The following is a 12990-nucleotide window of genomic DNA, read 5'->3' as shown; positions in this document are numbered from 1 at the left end:
TGATATAATTTTCATTTTAGGTGAACTATCCTTTTAACAAATGTGGATACATCTGAGTAATGACCCAGCAATAGTGCAGAACATTAATTTAACGTAACAACTTAAAATTTTGAAATCCTAAAAACTTTATTTCCAAGTTAAAATAATAATAATAATAATAATACAAAAATGTAAGATTTTAAATGGGTCTTCAGACTTTTGGATCCCACTGTATATTTAGCCCTGTCCATTTGTTAATGACACATTCAAATAGCCACTAGCAATGCTTAAATTTGTGTCAAAATTAAATCCATGTCACTATTACACATGTTCCCCCTCTGTTGTAGAATAGAAGTTTTTGTTTTGTTTTTCTTTGAATTACAGCACACTAAAAAACAATAGATACTGGTGCCAGTCATCTTTTTTACTTCTTATGCGATAATTTGTTGTTCTTTTTGTCATATTTATGAAGACTCAGAAATGTCTAATGTGTCAGAGAAAAACAACAGCGAGAGAGAGAGAGAGAGAGAGAGAGAGCTGTAGAAATGAGATAGTAAAGTAAAATGAAGTTCTTTTATTCCTTGTATTACAGACCACAGTGCACTCAACAGATAAAACAGATGCCACACTAAAACGGAAGCCCATTGTGAGTGTGTTAGTGCACTAATTGTTAATGCAAAGCATGTGCAATGTATTTCCTTCAGAAAGTCACCCTTTGGAAACCAACTTTACACCCTAGGTGAAGAAAGCAGCAAAATAATTTAATCATCAATGCTATTCTTGTCATGATCTAATGAATGTTCAAGGAATAGTTCACTCAAATATGAAAATTCTGTTATCATTTACTCACCCTCATGCCGTTCCTTTTTTTCTATGGAACACAAAAGCAGATGTTAGACAGAATGTTGGCCTCAGTTACCATTCACTTTCACTGTATAGAAAAAGATGCCTCTTGTTTAGTATAGTATAATCATAGATTTGTTGACCTACATCCATATCTATAGTTTTTCTACTCTATGAATTACGTTATGGACTCATGGATGTACTCGCAAGATATGAGTTTACCATCAGCTACAGTGAATAAGTGCATAATGCTTACTGTTTATCTCTGAGCAATGTCACATAAATACTTTAATGTTCCCAGGTAGTTTTAGCAATAGACCTTACAGACAGAGTGTACTGTCTTTATGAAGGCATAGTTAATCACAGAAACACTAAAATAGAGACTAATGTACCCTAGGACTACAAGCTCCGATGCCAAGTACAACCTTTGGCAAACATGGAGGCACAAGTCTGTGCTGTCTACTTGGAAGGTGACTTGTGTTTTTGGTGCAGTTGTGTGTTGACTTCTGCTTTGTTGTGGAAGTGTTCAAATACACAGTGCTATTTACAATGGGCCAGGTGGAGAAAGGAGGGTATAGTGTGGACACAGTGATGACATACTTAATAGTGATACTCTGTGGGTGTACATATAAGGAAATGTTCTTTTTAGCTCTGAATTAAAAAAAAAGTCTTAGTTTAAAGGTGAAGTGTGTAATTTCCGTGGCACTAGTATCACAAAAAAAATTGCAATAACTCACGCCATTGGTTGAACCAATGTTGCTGTGTCGGGGTGGTCAAGATGCTCATACAAAGAGTGCAAAGTTTTGATAGTGCTAGAGCCACAGTGTTTACATTTTCAGGGACTCAGCTATCAAATGTTTTACTTAAAGTTGACTGCATATTAAGCTGGGATATGAAAAAGTCTTTTAACATCGAAAGAAAAATTATATCACCTTTAAACAATAATGGCACTTGCTGCTATATAAAGACATTGACCCTGCACAGATTTAGCATCAAATGTGCAGATGGCTAAGTGGTTTCACATTTATTTTATGAGGGCATCATGGGGCAGGACACTTTGCCTCTAAACCACTCAGAGTTCAAAGAGCAAGATCATCAGAGCTCAACTTACAGTTTAGCAAAAACATGATTCCACAGCAGATGAACTGGGATCAGGATGGTGACTCCTAAGGGCTGCAACCCCCCACCCCAAGTTTTATGAGTTTGTTCTTTAAAAAATGTGACAATTTTTACCACCTGTTGCTACTCAGTTCTCTTATATAAATTGAGTATTAATTTTACTGTAACACTTAATATATAACACAATAATGTTAATTACAAAATCATTAACAAATGTAATAATACATAACAGAGCAGTGTTTCATGTACATTACATATGAATATAGGGTAGACTGGGGCTAGTTGTCACAATTTGTACTACAGTGAATACTAGTAGGCTACAGAGAGATATTTTTTGAAAGTTGTTTTAAGTTATGACTATAAATGTAAAAGAAAAAAGCTATTGAATACTTCCACCAATAATGCCCATACAATTTATTTATATTTATATATAGTGGGGCATGTTGTCAAACTGTATGGGGTAAGTTTTCGCAATGGGAGCCTGCTGTTTATTGACTGATTTAAAAAGAGAGCATTTTTTAAAAATCGGAAATGAGGTTAAAATGCATCTTTCACAATATATCTATATATCTGTATCGTAGGCTTCTAAAGAGCAAAATTTAAACACAAAACAATAAATAAGAATGAAAAATGGAAAAGGCTGCACATAAAAATCTCAAAACATTGTCTTAAACAAATGCCCAGATTTAACACTGTTTTAAACTAGGTGTTTCGAACTAACATACTGTCTGCTGTTGAAAAATACGCATTTTTTTCCTCGACTCAAAATCGCATAGTTAGCGTAAGACATGGCCCTTGTGCCATCATCCCTATTCGACAACTCCTGGTTCTCCTCCCTGCACAGTAGGTGGCAATATGCTCGAAGAGTGTGAATCGCCAAAAACAACAGAAGAAGAATGTGGAAGTGAAAGTGAAAGTAGAGATTTATAGTAAAAAAGGACTTAAATATTGATCTGTTTCTCACCCACACCTATCATATTGCTTTTGAAGATATGGATTTAACAACTGGATTTTTATGGATAACTTTTATGCTGTCTTTATATGCTTTTTGGACCTTCAAAGTTCTGGCCACCATTCACTTGCATTTTATGGACATACAGAGCTGAGATATTTTTCAAAAAAACTTTGTGTTCAGAGAAAAAATAAAGTCATATATATCTGGGATTGCATGAGGGTAAGTAAATGACAAGATGATTTTCAATTTTGGATGAACTATCACTTTAAGCAATGCATTTTCACTGTGGTAGTCATGGCTGCTGTGATGCGATTTGAGAATGGTAAAAGCTAACATATATATGTATATAATGGGTCATATAGGTTATAAAAAATAAGATATGATAAAATATTTGCAAGCATTTGATGTATGTTGCAAAGTGTGTAAATAATTAGCCGGTGCTGATTTGATCGGCTCTTCTTCAGGTGCGTCAGTTTTTAATCTGCCCAGTAGGTGGGACTTGATGCTCGGAGCATGAACCCTCTCTCTCTCTCTCTCTCTCTCTCTCTCTCTCTCTCTCTCTCTCTCTCTCTCTCTCTCTCTCTCTCTCTCCTCTGATTGCGCTGTGACGCTTCAGTCTTCAAGTCGGAGCTCCAACCTGGAACTATAAGCGCCAAACAGCACCAAGGAGACGGGGAAAGCCTGTACCATGCAGCCCGGAGAGTAGGACAGCCTGGAATAGGTGATATTTGACCCCTTTCTACATTGACGGAGTATTTGGGGACATAACTGCAATCTCATTTATCTGACATACCTTCACTCTCATCCACGCACCCGTGCGCGCTCTCGCACCATCATACGGATACCCGGACCGTTGTCTCTGCTCTCGCAATTGAACATTCCCCCCAAAAAGGAGATAACATATTTAGGGAAGCATCTGGAAACATGGATTTATTCTCCATCCCACCCCGCGTTTGCTGGTGGAGGGTCTTGTATCTCCTCAGCATCTTCCAGAATTACATGAGCTCCATGCTGGACTGCCCGCCGACCTGCGCTTGTTCCACCACGGACATCTTTTGCAATAAGTCTTACCAAGGAAATTTCTTTCCCCTCCTGGCGCTACAGGACACCGTGAACGACGGCAATAGCACCAACAGCCTCCCGGACCTGTTTGAGAACATCTCCACCATGTAAGTCAAGCGCACAAGTATCTGTCACATGTTGAGTCCATGTGTGCATTGAGATCAACTCTCAGCTCGCCCACTCACTCCAGCCTTTGTGTTAAAGTGTGGAATGATTATAAGCATTTTAATGATCACCTGAAAATGTCCTTAAATTGGCCAAACAGTTTGCTATGTTCTTATTAGAGCTTTGCAGTTGAATCTTCACGGAAAATAGATTCTCAGGAATAACAGGGAAACTACATTATAATCTTGACTCTATATCTCCTAGAGGAAGTACTAGGTTGTAGAAACAAAAATTTTTAAGATCATTTTTAAGAAACATTAAGATCATTCGTCAATTTGTTTTGTTTTTTTATTATTTATTTATTTATTTATTTATTTTTTCTGAATTCAGCAGAGTGAAAATGTATTCCGTTTATATTATCTTGGGATTATCTATATGTCGAAATACATGGGGAAAAAATGATCGCAACATCTGAAGTTAAATATACAATTTCTTGGTTTTGCCTTCACAGAGAGGAGTCTTTATTAAGGCTGCTTTGTATTCATGACAGGAATCCCAAAAGGAATTTTGTCACATTTTACATCGGTTGTGAGCTACTACGTGAAATGTGCATTTTGCTTCGTTAAAGAAAGGAAATAAATGTTTGCACGAGTTTATAAAGTCCTGACAGCCCACGTACCTGCGTGTATTAATGAAAAGAGTTAAGAGCTTGTCTTTCCAATCTGTTCTAACCAGTGCATGTTTTTGAGAAATTAGATGTCGAATTAGGCAGCTGTAAGGGAAAGCAGGAAGAAACATTATGCTGTAATGGGGATAAACTCATTTCAGGCTATGATGGTCTTTGTGATGGTCCCTGATGGTTTTTAGGATAAATAATGGGAGCTGCGTAATGGCCCTCAACTGATCAGAGCGAATAAATAATAACGCCTGAAGCAAAGACAACGTTAATGTTGTTTTCTTCGGTGGGTTAGGCCTTCCAAATAATGACATTTTCAATGGAGAAAGCTATTAGTTTTAAGAGATGAAAACATAAATACTCTCCCTCAAAGTTTTCCAGTAATTCTGACTAAAAATTGGTTCATTTGCACTACTGTGGGCCATCTTGTGGCTCAGAACTGTTTTTTGGGGATAAGCCACAGATTGATGTTAAATTTTCAGCAATATAATTTCAATAATATAAAACAATAAATGCATTGAAAGTGCAAATGTAGACAGATCATGTTTTTTTCCCATGTGAATAATTTGTGCCAGTGCTGCTTTGAGAACAAAAAAGCAGGTTTGGTGGAACAAAACCCCAATTCATGATTGATTCTTTGTTGGCAGTAGCCTATCCAGGGAATACCATGACAACCTGTTTTGTAATGGATTCAATTTTTTCATTGAATTCTATCAGGCAAGCTGCATAATGTGATGTATGAGCTCAACAGTTTCTTCCAGTCACTTTTTAAGGCCACTAGAGGGGCTAGTGTTAACCTTTTCCAGCATCTAAACTGGAAAGCCTTAAGCACTCATTTAGAGTGTGTAAGTCAGGAAGCGTGTTTGTTTGTTGTGTAACTCTGTAATGTGTGCATGTCCTTTCATCAACTAAGCAGTTAAATTAGTTGTTTGCTTTAAAGATTTATTTGTGAGGCGGTTTTGAAGTAGGAGGAGTGAGATCAGCACCCCCAGATGCTGGACAGCTCCTTTAACTGGAAAGTGGATTGTGCCAGTGTATGCTGTTTTTAAAGGCAGCAAAGCGGGGAAAATGAGGCCTTGGCATTTACCAACAAGTCATCAACCCACTTCTATTGTATTCCCACAATCTTGACCAGTTTACAAATGATGGTGATGCTCCTTCTGGCCTCTAGAAGGTTCATTGTTGGGAGAACTATCAGTGCCAAAGGGGAAAATGTAAAATTTTCTGACATTCAAGGCCAAGTTAATGGCTTGTGCAATTCAGAGAACTCAAGGACAACCAATGATGTAATTAGTTGTGAATGAACTTCTAATAGCCTATTACTTCCTTTAGGTTTACATATGACTAATGTGAAACAGTTATGTTAGCACCAAATTTAACTACAGTTTTGCATATTTTTGTGTTTTTGTGAGCCTTGCTACATGCTAGCAGCTTTTACAATTTACTGTCTGTTTTCCAAGCTTTGTATTATTTGTCTTCGATTTTGTGCATCGGACCAATCGAGTACCCTTAGTCTAGCTCATTTGTTTTCATCAAGCATATCCATTACGCTAATTGTCTTTTTTTGTACTCTCAATAATGCTATTTTTGTATTAGCAAGGACGTTCTTTTATTTTGCTAATGGAATGTCATAATACATGACCAGAATATAAAACTACAATACCAGCATTTCACATCAGATGCCTCTTATTTAACTCTTTATGCTACACTGTAATTTTTTATTCGTAATTTTAATGGAAAAATAATGTAAAAATGCTATTTTAAAAACAAACAAACCATGTACTTTAAATACAACAAAACCATGTACAGAGAACAATTCGATTTTAACAAGACACTATGTGTAATTTTACAATAAAATATTATAAGAAATATGTTTTTTAGAAGTAAAAAGTAAGATATTTTGGTAAACTTTACAGTAAGGTTCCATTTGTGAACATTAGTTTATGCATTAGGTATCATGAACAAACAGCTGAAAATATACTGTACTTTTTACATCATTTATTAATTTTTATGAATGTTAGTTAATAAAATACTGTTGTTCATTGTTAGTTCATGTTAGTTCATAGTGCATTAACTAATGTTAACAAATACAACTAGTTAAACAATTGTTGACATTACGGTGATAAACAATAATTCAACAATAACTCAAAAACAATAGTTCACCAGAAGTCCCTGTGTGACCCATCACATCTGATTATATTATATTTTATTTAAATATTTATGTTTCTTCCTATTTTTTATATCAGTTCACGTGCACTGGGGTGTTTATACAGTATGTTACATTTTATGTTGTTTAGTTAAAGTTTATTGCATTATTTTAGTGTCACATGTGCTACCCTGATGGTGTATTTTTAGTGTACACTGTCTATGCATACTGTATTTATTGGGCATTTTTCCTGGAAGGGCCACTCTTAATGAAATTGAAGTCATCATGTTGCCTTTTGTTTTTCCACCTGTGTTACTATGGTGATTAAACGTACATTTAAAAGTGTAAAGCAGATTTTTGTTGTTCTAATAGGTTGGAATATTAACATTACTGTATATCATTTAATTATATATACAGTTGTGTACTGTAAATTATACAGGCTCCAAAATGACATCCTGTAATGCCTGAAACATGGTTACTATATTTTTTACGATGAATTTCTGGCAGACACAGCTGCCAGTTTTTATTTTATTTTAATTTTTTAACCACAAATTTAGGAAAAAAATAATACTTGTTCAGTAATCAAGTTTGTGGAATAAACTGTAAATTAAGCACATGTCAAACTCATAGAAATGTATATTCAGATGATACATTTAGAGAAAGCGTATTCGCATACAGTAATACTGTTCTACTAAAGTCAACAAGAAAGTGCCTAAATTACTATTTTGCCATTGCATTTGTGGATTTTTTTGTACAGGGAAGGCATGAGTATCCCATTTTGAAAGACAGTTTCAAAGCTGCTGTGGCTATTTTATTCTACACATCAAAGAACTGAGCATGCTAAGGAGATTTATTAGGAATTCTACATGCGTTAAATTTATACCAATGTGAGAAAATAAGTCACTTACTCACTATTGTTGATTGACCATTTAAACTCCATTCATCTGTCTCAAGGGTATGTATCTATAGACCACTGTTTAAAAGCCTAATTTCATGTGTGATTAAAAAAGAGTGGATTTGCAACAGTTTGAGATAGGTCTACTTAAAAATGACTCTAAATCTAAATTGCAGTACTTTGCAAAGATCTCCACACCTCAATAATACCAAAGCTTTTCACAAAATGTTTTCAAAGTAAAGCACCCGTTTCAAATCGGCACCTATAAAAGCCATTAGGAATGGCACGAACCTGCTTGATAGATGGAAAAGCCATGAAAAAATAGGTCACTGATTGAAGAACATTTTAATGGAAATTCAAACCACTTCTATACCGATATTTTGCTCTTTGCCGTGCATAAGGAGGACAGTTTTTTTTCTTTTTACATTGCCTGCCTGCTTGATTTGCTGCATGAAGGTTAATCAAACAATAGCTTCGGGGCACAAATGAATCCATAATTACGCATCTTATGCGACGATCAAACTTTCTCTCCTTCAAAGGATGCTATTGAGAGAGTTTGTTGGCATTAACTATGCAAAATGTTGACTAAACATTTGCGAATCTTCGATACCCAGTTTTTGCCGGACTGGTCACTACCTGTGACTCTTTTTTTGCTGGTGTGATTATGTGCAAGGCCAGCTAATTTCAGCACGGTCTGTCTGACATGGTGGCTGGAAAACCATGTTAGAAGCTGTGCAATCATCCATGGCATATGTTGTGCTAGGAGAGGCTTAGAGAGGTGAAGAGGGTTATTATCTGCCCGGGATCAGAGTGCCGCATCTAAGGAAAAGCAGTAGGATCTCATTTGCATCAGCTTTTATGCCTGATGCCTTGGTTGTTATACCCTGGTGGGAAAGGTCATGGAGATAGGGACACTATGGAAATGCTTGCTGTAGTGTTGAATATTTATTGGCTGTTTTGAGGCCAAGTTTTGTAGATGTCATGTGAATGTCAGACTAAGGAAGGGTCTAGCCTTTCCAAAAAGATCTGATGTACTTAACCCATGCATTCTTTTGGGGGTCTGAGAGACCTTTTGAAGTAATGTTCCGGGTTAAATACAAGTTAAGCTCAATAAACAGCATTTGTGGCATAATGCTGATTACCATAAATAAATAATTGCGACTATCCCCTTATTTATTAAAAAAAGCAAAAATTGCTGATTTTAATATAGCACTTCAATGGAAGTGAATGGGGCAGTCCATAAATGCAAAACTCATCGTTTCCAAAGTATAACCACAAGATGTAAATATTATATGTGTTAGAATGATTTCAGTGTGGTGAAACTTCTTACTAACTTTATCTGTGTAATGTTATATCCGATATTACAATTTCATTGTCATGACAACAAAACCCAATAATCCCAGGACTGGATATAACATGACACAGATAATGTTAGTAAGCAGTAGGGGTGTAACGGTTTTATGTGGCACGATATATCGTGGTTAAAAAATGTGACGATGTGCATCGTGAAGATGGGATGGTTTTTAAAAATAAATATATATATATATGTATTTTAGCATCTATTCTATCCAATACGCGTGACGTCCTGAGCCTACGCAATGCAGCCATACAAATGTAAATTGCTTCGTTGGACACAAGGAGCTCTGAAATACCATTGCACACTAGCAGCCACAGGTGTTGTGCAGTGAGTGTACGGCTGAAACTGCGGAAACTGATAGTGAAACCAGGAGCAGGAGAAAGACGCACCTTTTCAGCGCGAGGTATTGAATGTCCATTTGAATCGCAAGAATGATCTACTCTGGCTGCACGAGAGAAAATTAAAGCTTACAGAGGTTTAATGATCATACTAATCATTAATCACATTAATAATGTTATTAACCATATTAATCTACTGTATATAATGCTGAATATTATGTATAATAATGCTATGGGGAAATATAATCCTAATGTTAGTTGTCATGTCTCATTTGATTTAATCAGTAAATAATTATTATTTAACTGGATAAGCATGCACTTCCATTCAATATGTATTTTTGAAAAGAATATTTAGATGTAATCAGAAACAATATTATTTTAGAAAAATATTAATTTAAAATATTTTAAATGTATGTAATCAGTGAGTGTGTAAGCAGCATATGTATAAGTATTTTCAGTAAGCAGAATTATTAGCTAATATTTCCATTTGGTGTCACCATTGCCCTATTCTAGGCTGCTTTTTAGTCGCAGTACATCTCTAATGGATCTTTTAGCACTTTTAAGAACAGTACTTTTCGCTAAAGTTTAAAGGAAAGGAACTGTTCTGCATGTCTTTAAAGTAATAATATATATATATATATATATATATATATATATATATATATATATATATATAAAATTTAAATCGTAACTTTTCTTGATTTAGGCTTAGTTTAAAGAATCGTGAATGGAACCGTGAGTTCAGTAGCATGAACCGAAACGAATCGTGAGATGAGTGAACCGTTACACCCCTATTAAGCAGTTTTATCACACTAAGATCATGTTGGCACGTGCAATGTTTGCATCTCATGGTTTTACATTTGAAAGAGTGTGAATTTGAAAGTTTATGGACTGGCCCCATTCACTTCAAATATTAGAGTCTTACTGTAACTGTTTATTTTTATTTTTTTTAAATAAAGCACGGACGAGTCAAAATTATTCTTTGTGGTAAACAACGTTATGCCACAAATGCTGTCGATTGAGCTTAATGGACCCACTTTATATTAGGTGGCCTATTCATTCATTCATTCATTCATTCAACTACTACGTACTTAATCATTTGATACAATGTACTTATTATGTACATACATGTTGTTGCATTGTAATTACATTTGAAGTACTTGCATTTATTTACATTTGTAGTTACACTGTTAACTTTACCCCTAACCCAACCCTTACCCCAAAACCTAACTCTAACCCCTAATCCTAACCATACCCTTACTCCTAAACCTACCCATACCTCAACCTCAGTAGCAGCAAATGTGGGAATTTTGTAGAACAACATGTAGTTACACAGTAAATACATAGTCTTGTATGTATTAAATGTTAGTACATAGTAGTAAAGGCCACCTAACATAAAGTGTGACTAGCTTAACTTGTATTGAACATGGAACATTCCTTTAATAGCTTAAGAACTATATTAACATTAAGGTATCAGGAGGATTCCTCATGACTTTTCTTAATCTTATGAGAACTGATTATAGAAATAATTTGAGCTTGATAATATACTTAAACATATGCCATACATTTTTTCTTTTCTTTTTCTTTTTTTTTTTTTTTTTTTTTTTTTTTGCATTACTTCTGTTTGAGTCTGTGAGACCCCTTGTAAAGCTTGAGAACTAGAATTTTCATATTTGTATTTGTTTTATTATATTTTACTACAGTACATTGTGTATTTGCTGAGGATTAAATTGTTCCCAAACAGAAACAATGTTACTTTTCTGGATAAAAATCACCTTTTTGAAAAGTGAATGCCTGTTTTGTGATACAACAGAGGGATAAATCTTCAATAATATATGTCAACTGAGTTTTGATTGGGTCAAAGATTAAGTAATAAATAAATAAAATTGCACATACAGCATTGGGGTATCTGAGACCCCAAACATTTAATCAAGTTTATGTAAATTCATATACATTTCAACAGAACATGAGGGTTAAAGTAAATTCAGCCTTACAGTGTTTATTCTATCCTAATTAGAGTCTTAAGATTAGAAGCTAAACTGCTTTAAACTGTTTCCTCTCTCCCTTTCACTTTAGTTTTAGTAATCAGTAGCTCTCCTTCTTTTTGTAAGAAAATCAAAATGGCCTCATGCATAACAAAAGTCATTCTTTTTGAAAACCATTTGGTCTTATTGGCTTAAAGGCTTTTACAATGACAAAATAAGCATTCCCTCTTGTTTGCTAGTTATGGACTGAAGTCAAAATAAAGTCCCCACAAAGTCTTATATATATATATATATATATTTAGAGAAATGCAGGTGCAGTTTGACAATTTTGAAAGCCATAGACGCTGGATCAAAAGAAAATAAATGTCTGCGTTAGGACTGGTGCTTGTTGACGTTCTCAATCTAAAAACTCTACCAGGGTAGCTTGCCTTATTGCTGAAGCCCTTGTGCAACCTTTTCTTTGACACTGAAAGCTTAAAAAGCTTTTTGTTTATCATTATGCTATGATATTGGCAATCTAAGCACATGCATGAATAACCACATCATGTACATTATTATTTTCAATATTATTTTAGACACAAGGCCCTTTTAACAGGCCACTTAAACAGCCCAAAACAATGCAACGCTTTCGCTAATGTGCAAATTATGGATTTTGAAAAGAGTACGTGAGGGAACGCTAGCTGGTCCTGACCTACTACTGTCCTTAGTGCATACATTTTCATAACCCCTCATGATCATTTTGTGTCTGGAGGCACTCTTTATGATAACCATAATGGCAAAAAAAATCAATAAGAAACAGAACTCCAAAGACCCTTACAGTGTGGCTGCAGATATGAATATGTGACGGTCAGGGTCTTGCTATGCCATGTTAATCAGTATAGAGTCCCGATAACCGGATTTTCCATTTTACATGTTGTATTAGGTGAGCGCCTTCAGTCATAAATTATCCCGGCATGTCATTGAAATGGGGCAGTATTTGACGTGTGGTATTGAACCAAGATTATTTTCCGTGAAACTGAAATGAGCAGTTTGTGTAATGTTGGGCTGATGGGATGGGGTAGAGTTGTTTACAAAGTGGGAGGTCTAGTCTAAAGACCTGCATAGTAACTGACACCAAAGAACCAATAAAAAATCCCCATTTGGTTTCCTGAAATGTCCATGTACAGTATATATCATTTCTTTTTGAAATGGTCTTTGATGGTTAATAGGGTTTTTCCTGTATATGGTTTTAATGGAAAACCACTATTACAGTGTGGTCCAAGACTAAGCTTGATGGGTTTAATAAAAGACAATGATTTAAGGGTTTGACTTGGCTTTGTATGTTTAGTCCATGATGTTGGTCCAAGACTAGTCTTTAAGGGTTTAGTTCAAGACTAGGCTTTAAATGTTAGTACAAGGCTTGGCTTTAAATGTTTAGTCCAAGATAAGGCTTTAAATGTTGGTCCAATACTAGACTTTACATGTTTAGTTCAAGACAAAGATTTAAGGATTAGTCGAAGACTAGACTTTGAGGGTTTAGCCCAATATTAG

The 12990-nt window shown here is 35.2% G+C and overlaps 1 protein-coding gene across 1 annotated transcript in view; it reads left to right on the top strand.

The window, feature by feature from the left end:
- The first annotated feature begins 3563 nt into the window (after positions 1-3563).
- The window catches only part of LOC127435924 (NT-3 growth factor receptor-like), a 306013-nt gene continuing 296586 nt past the window's right edge, over positions 3564-12990 (top strand). Inside the window, exon 1 of the mRNA XM_051689735.1 lies at positions 3564-4065. Coding sequence (XP_051545695.1) covers positions 3821-4065 — 245 coding nt within the window. The 5' untranslated portion in view covers positions 3564-3820. The remainder of the gene's footprint in view (positions 4066-12990) is intronic.

Source organism: Myxocyprinus asiaticus, chromosome 46 (genome assembly GCF_019703515.2).
Source record: "Myxocyprinus asiaticus isolate MX2 ecotype Aquarium Trade chromosome 46, UBuf_Myxa_2, whole genome shotgun sequence".
In the NCBI taxonomy this organism is placed as follows: Eukaryota; Metazoa; Chordata; class Actinopteri; order Cypriniformes; family Catostomidae; genus Myxocyprinus; species Myxocyprinus asiaticus.
Note: the sequence above shows the minus strand (reverse complement) of the source record. Positions and strands in the feature narration are given on the sequence as shown.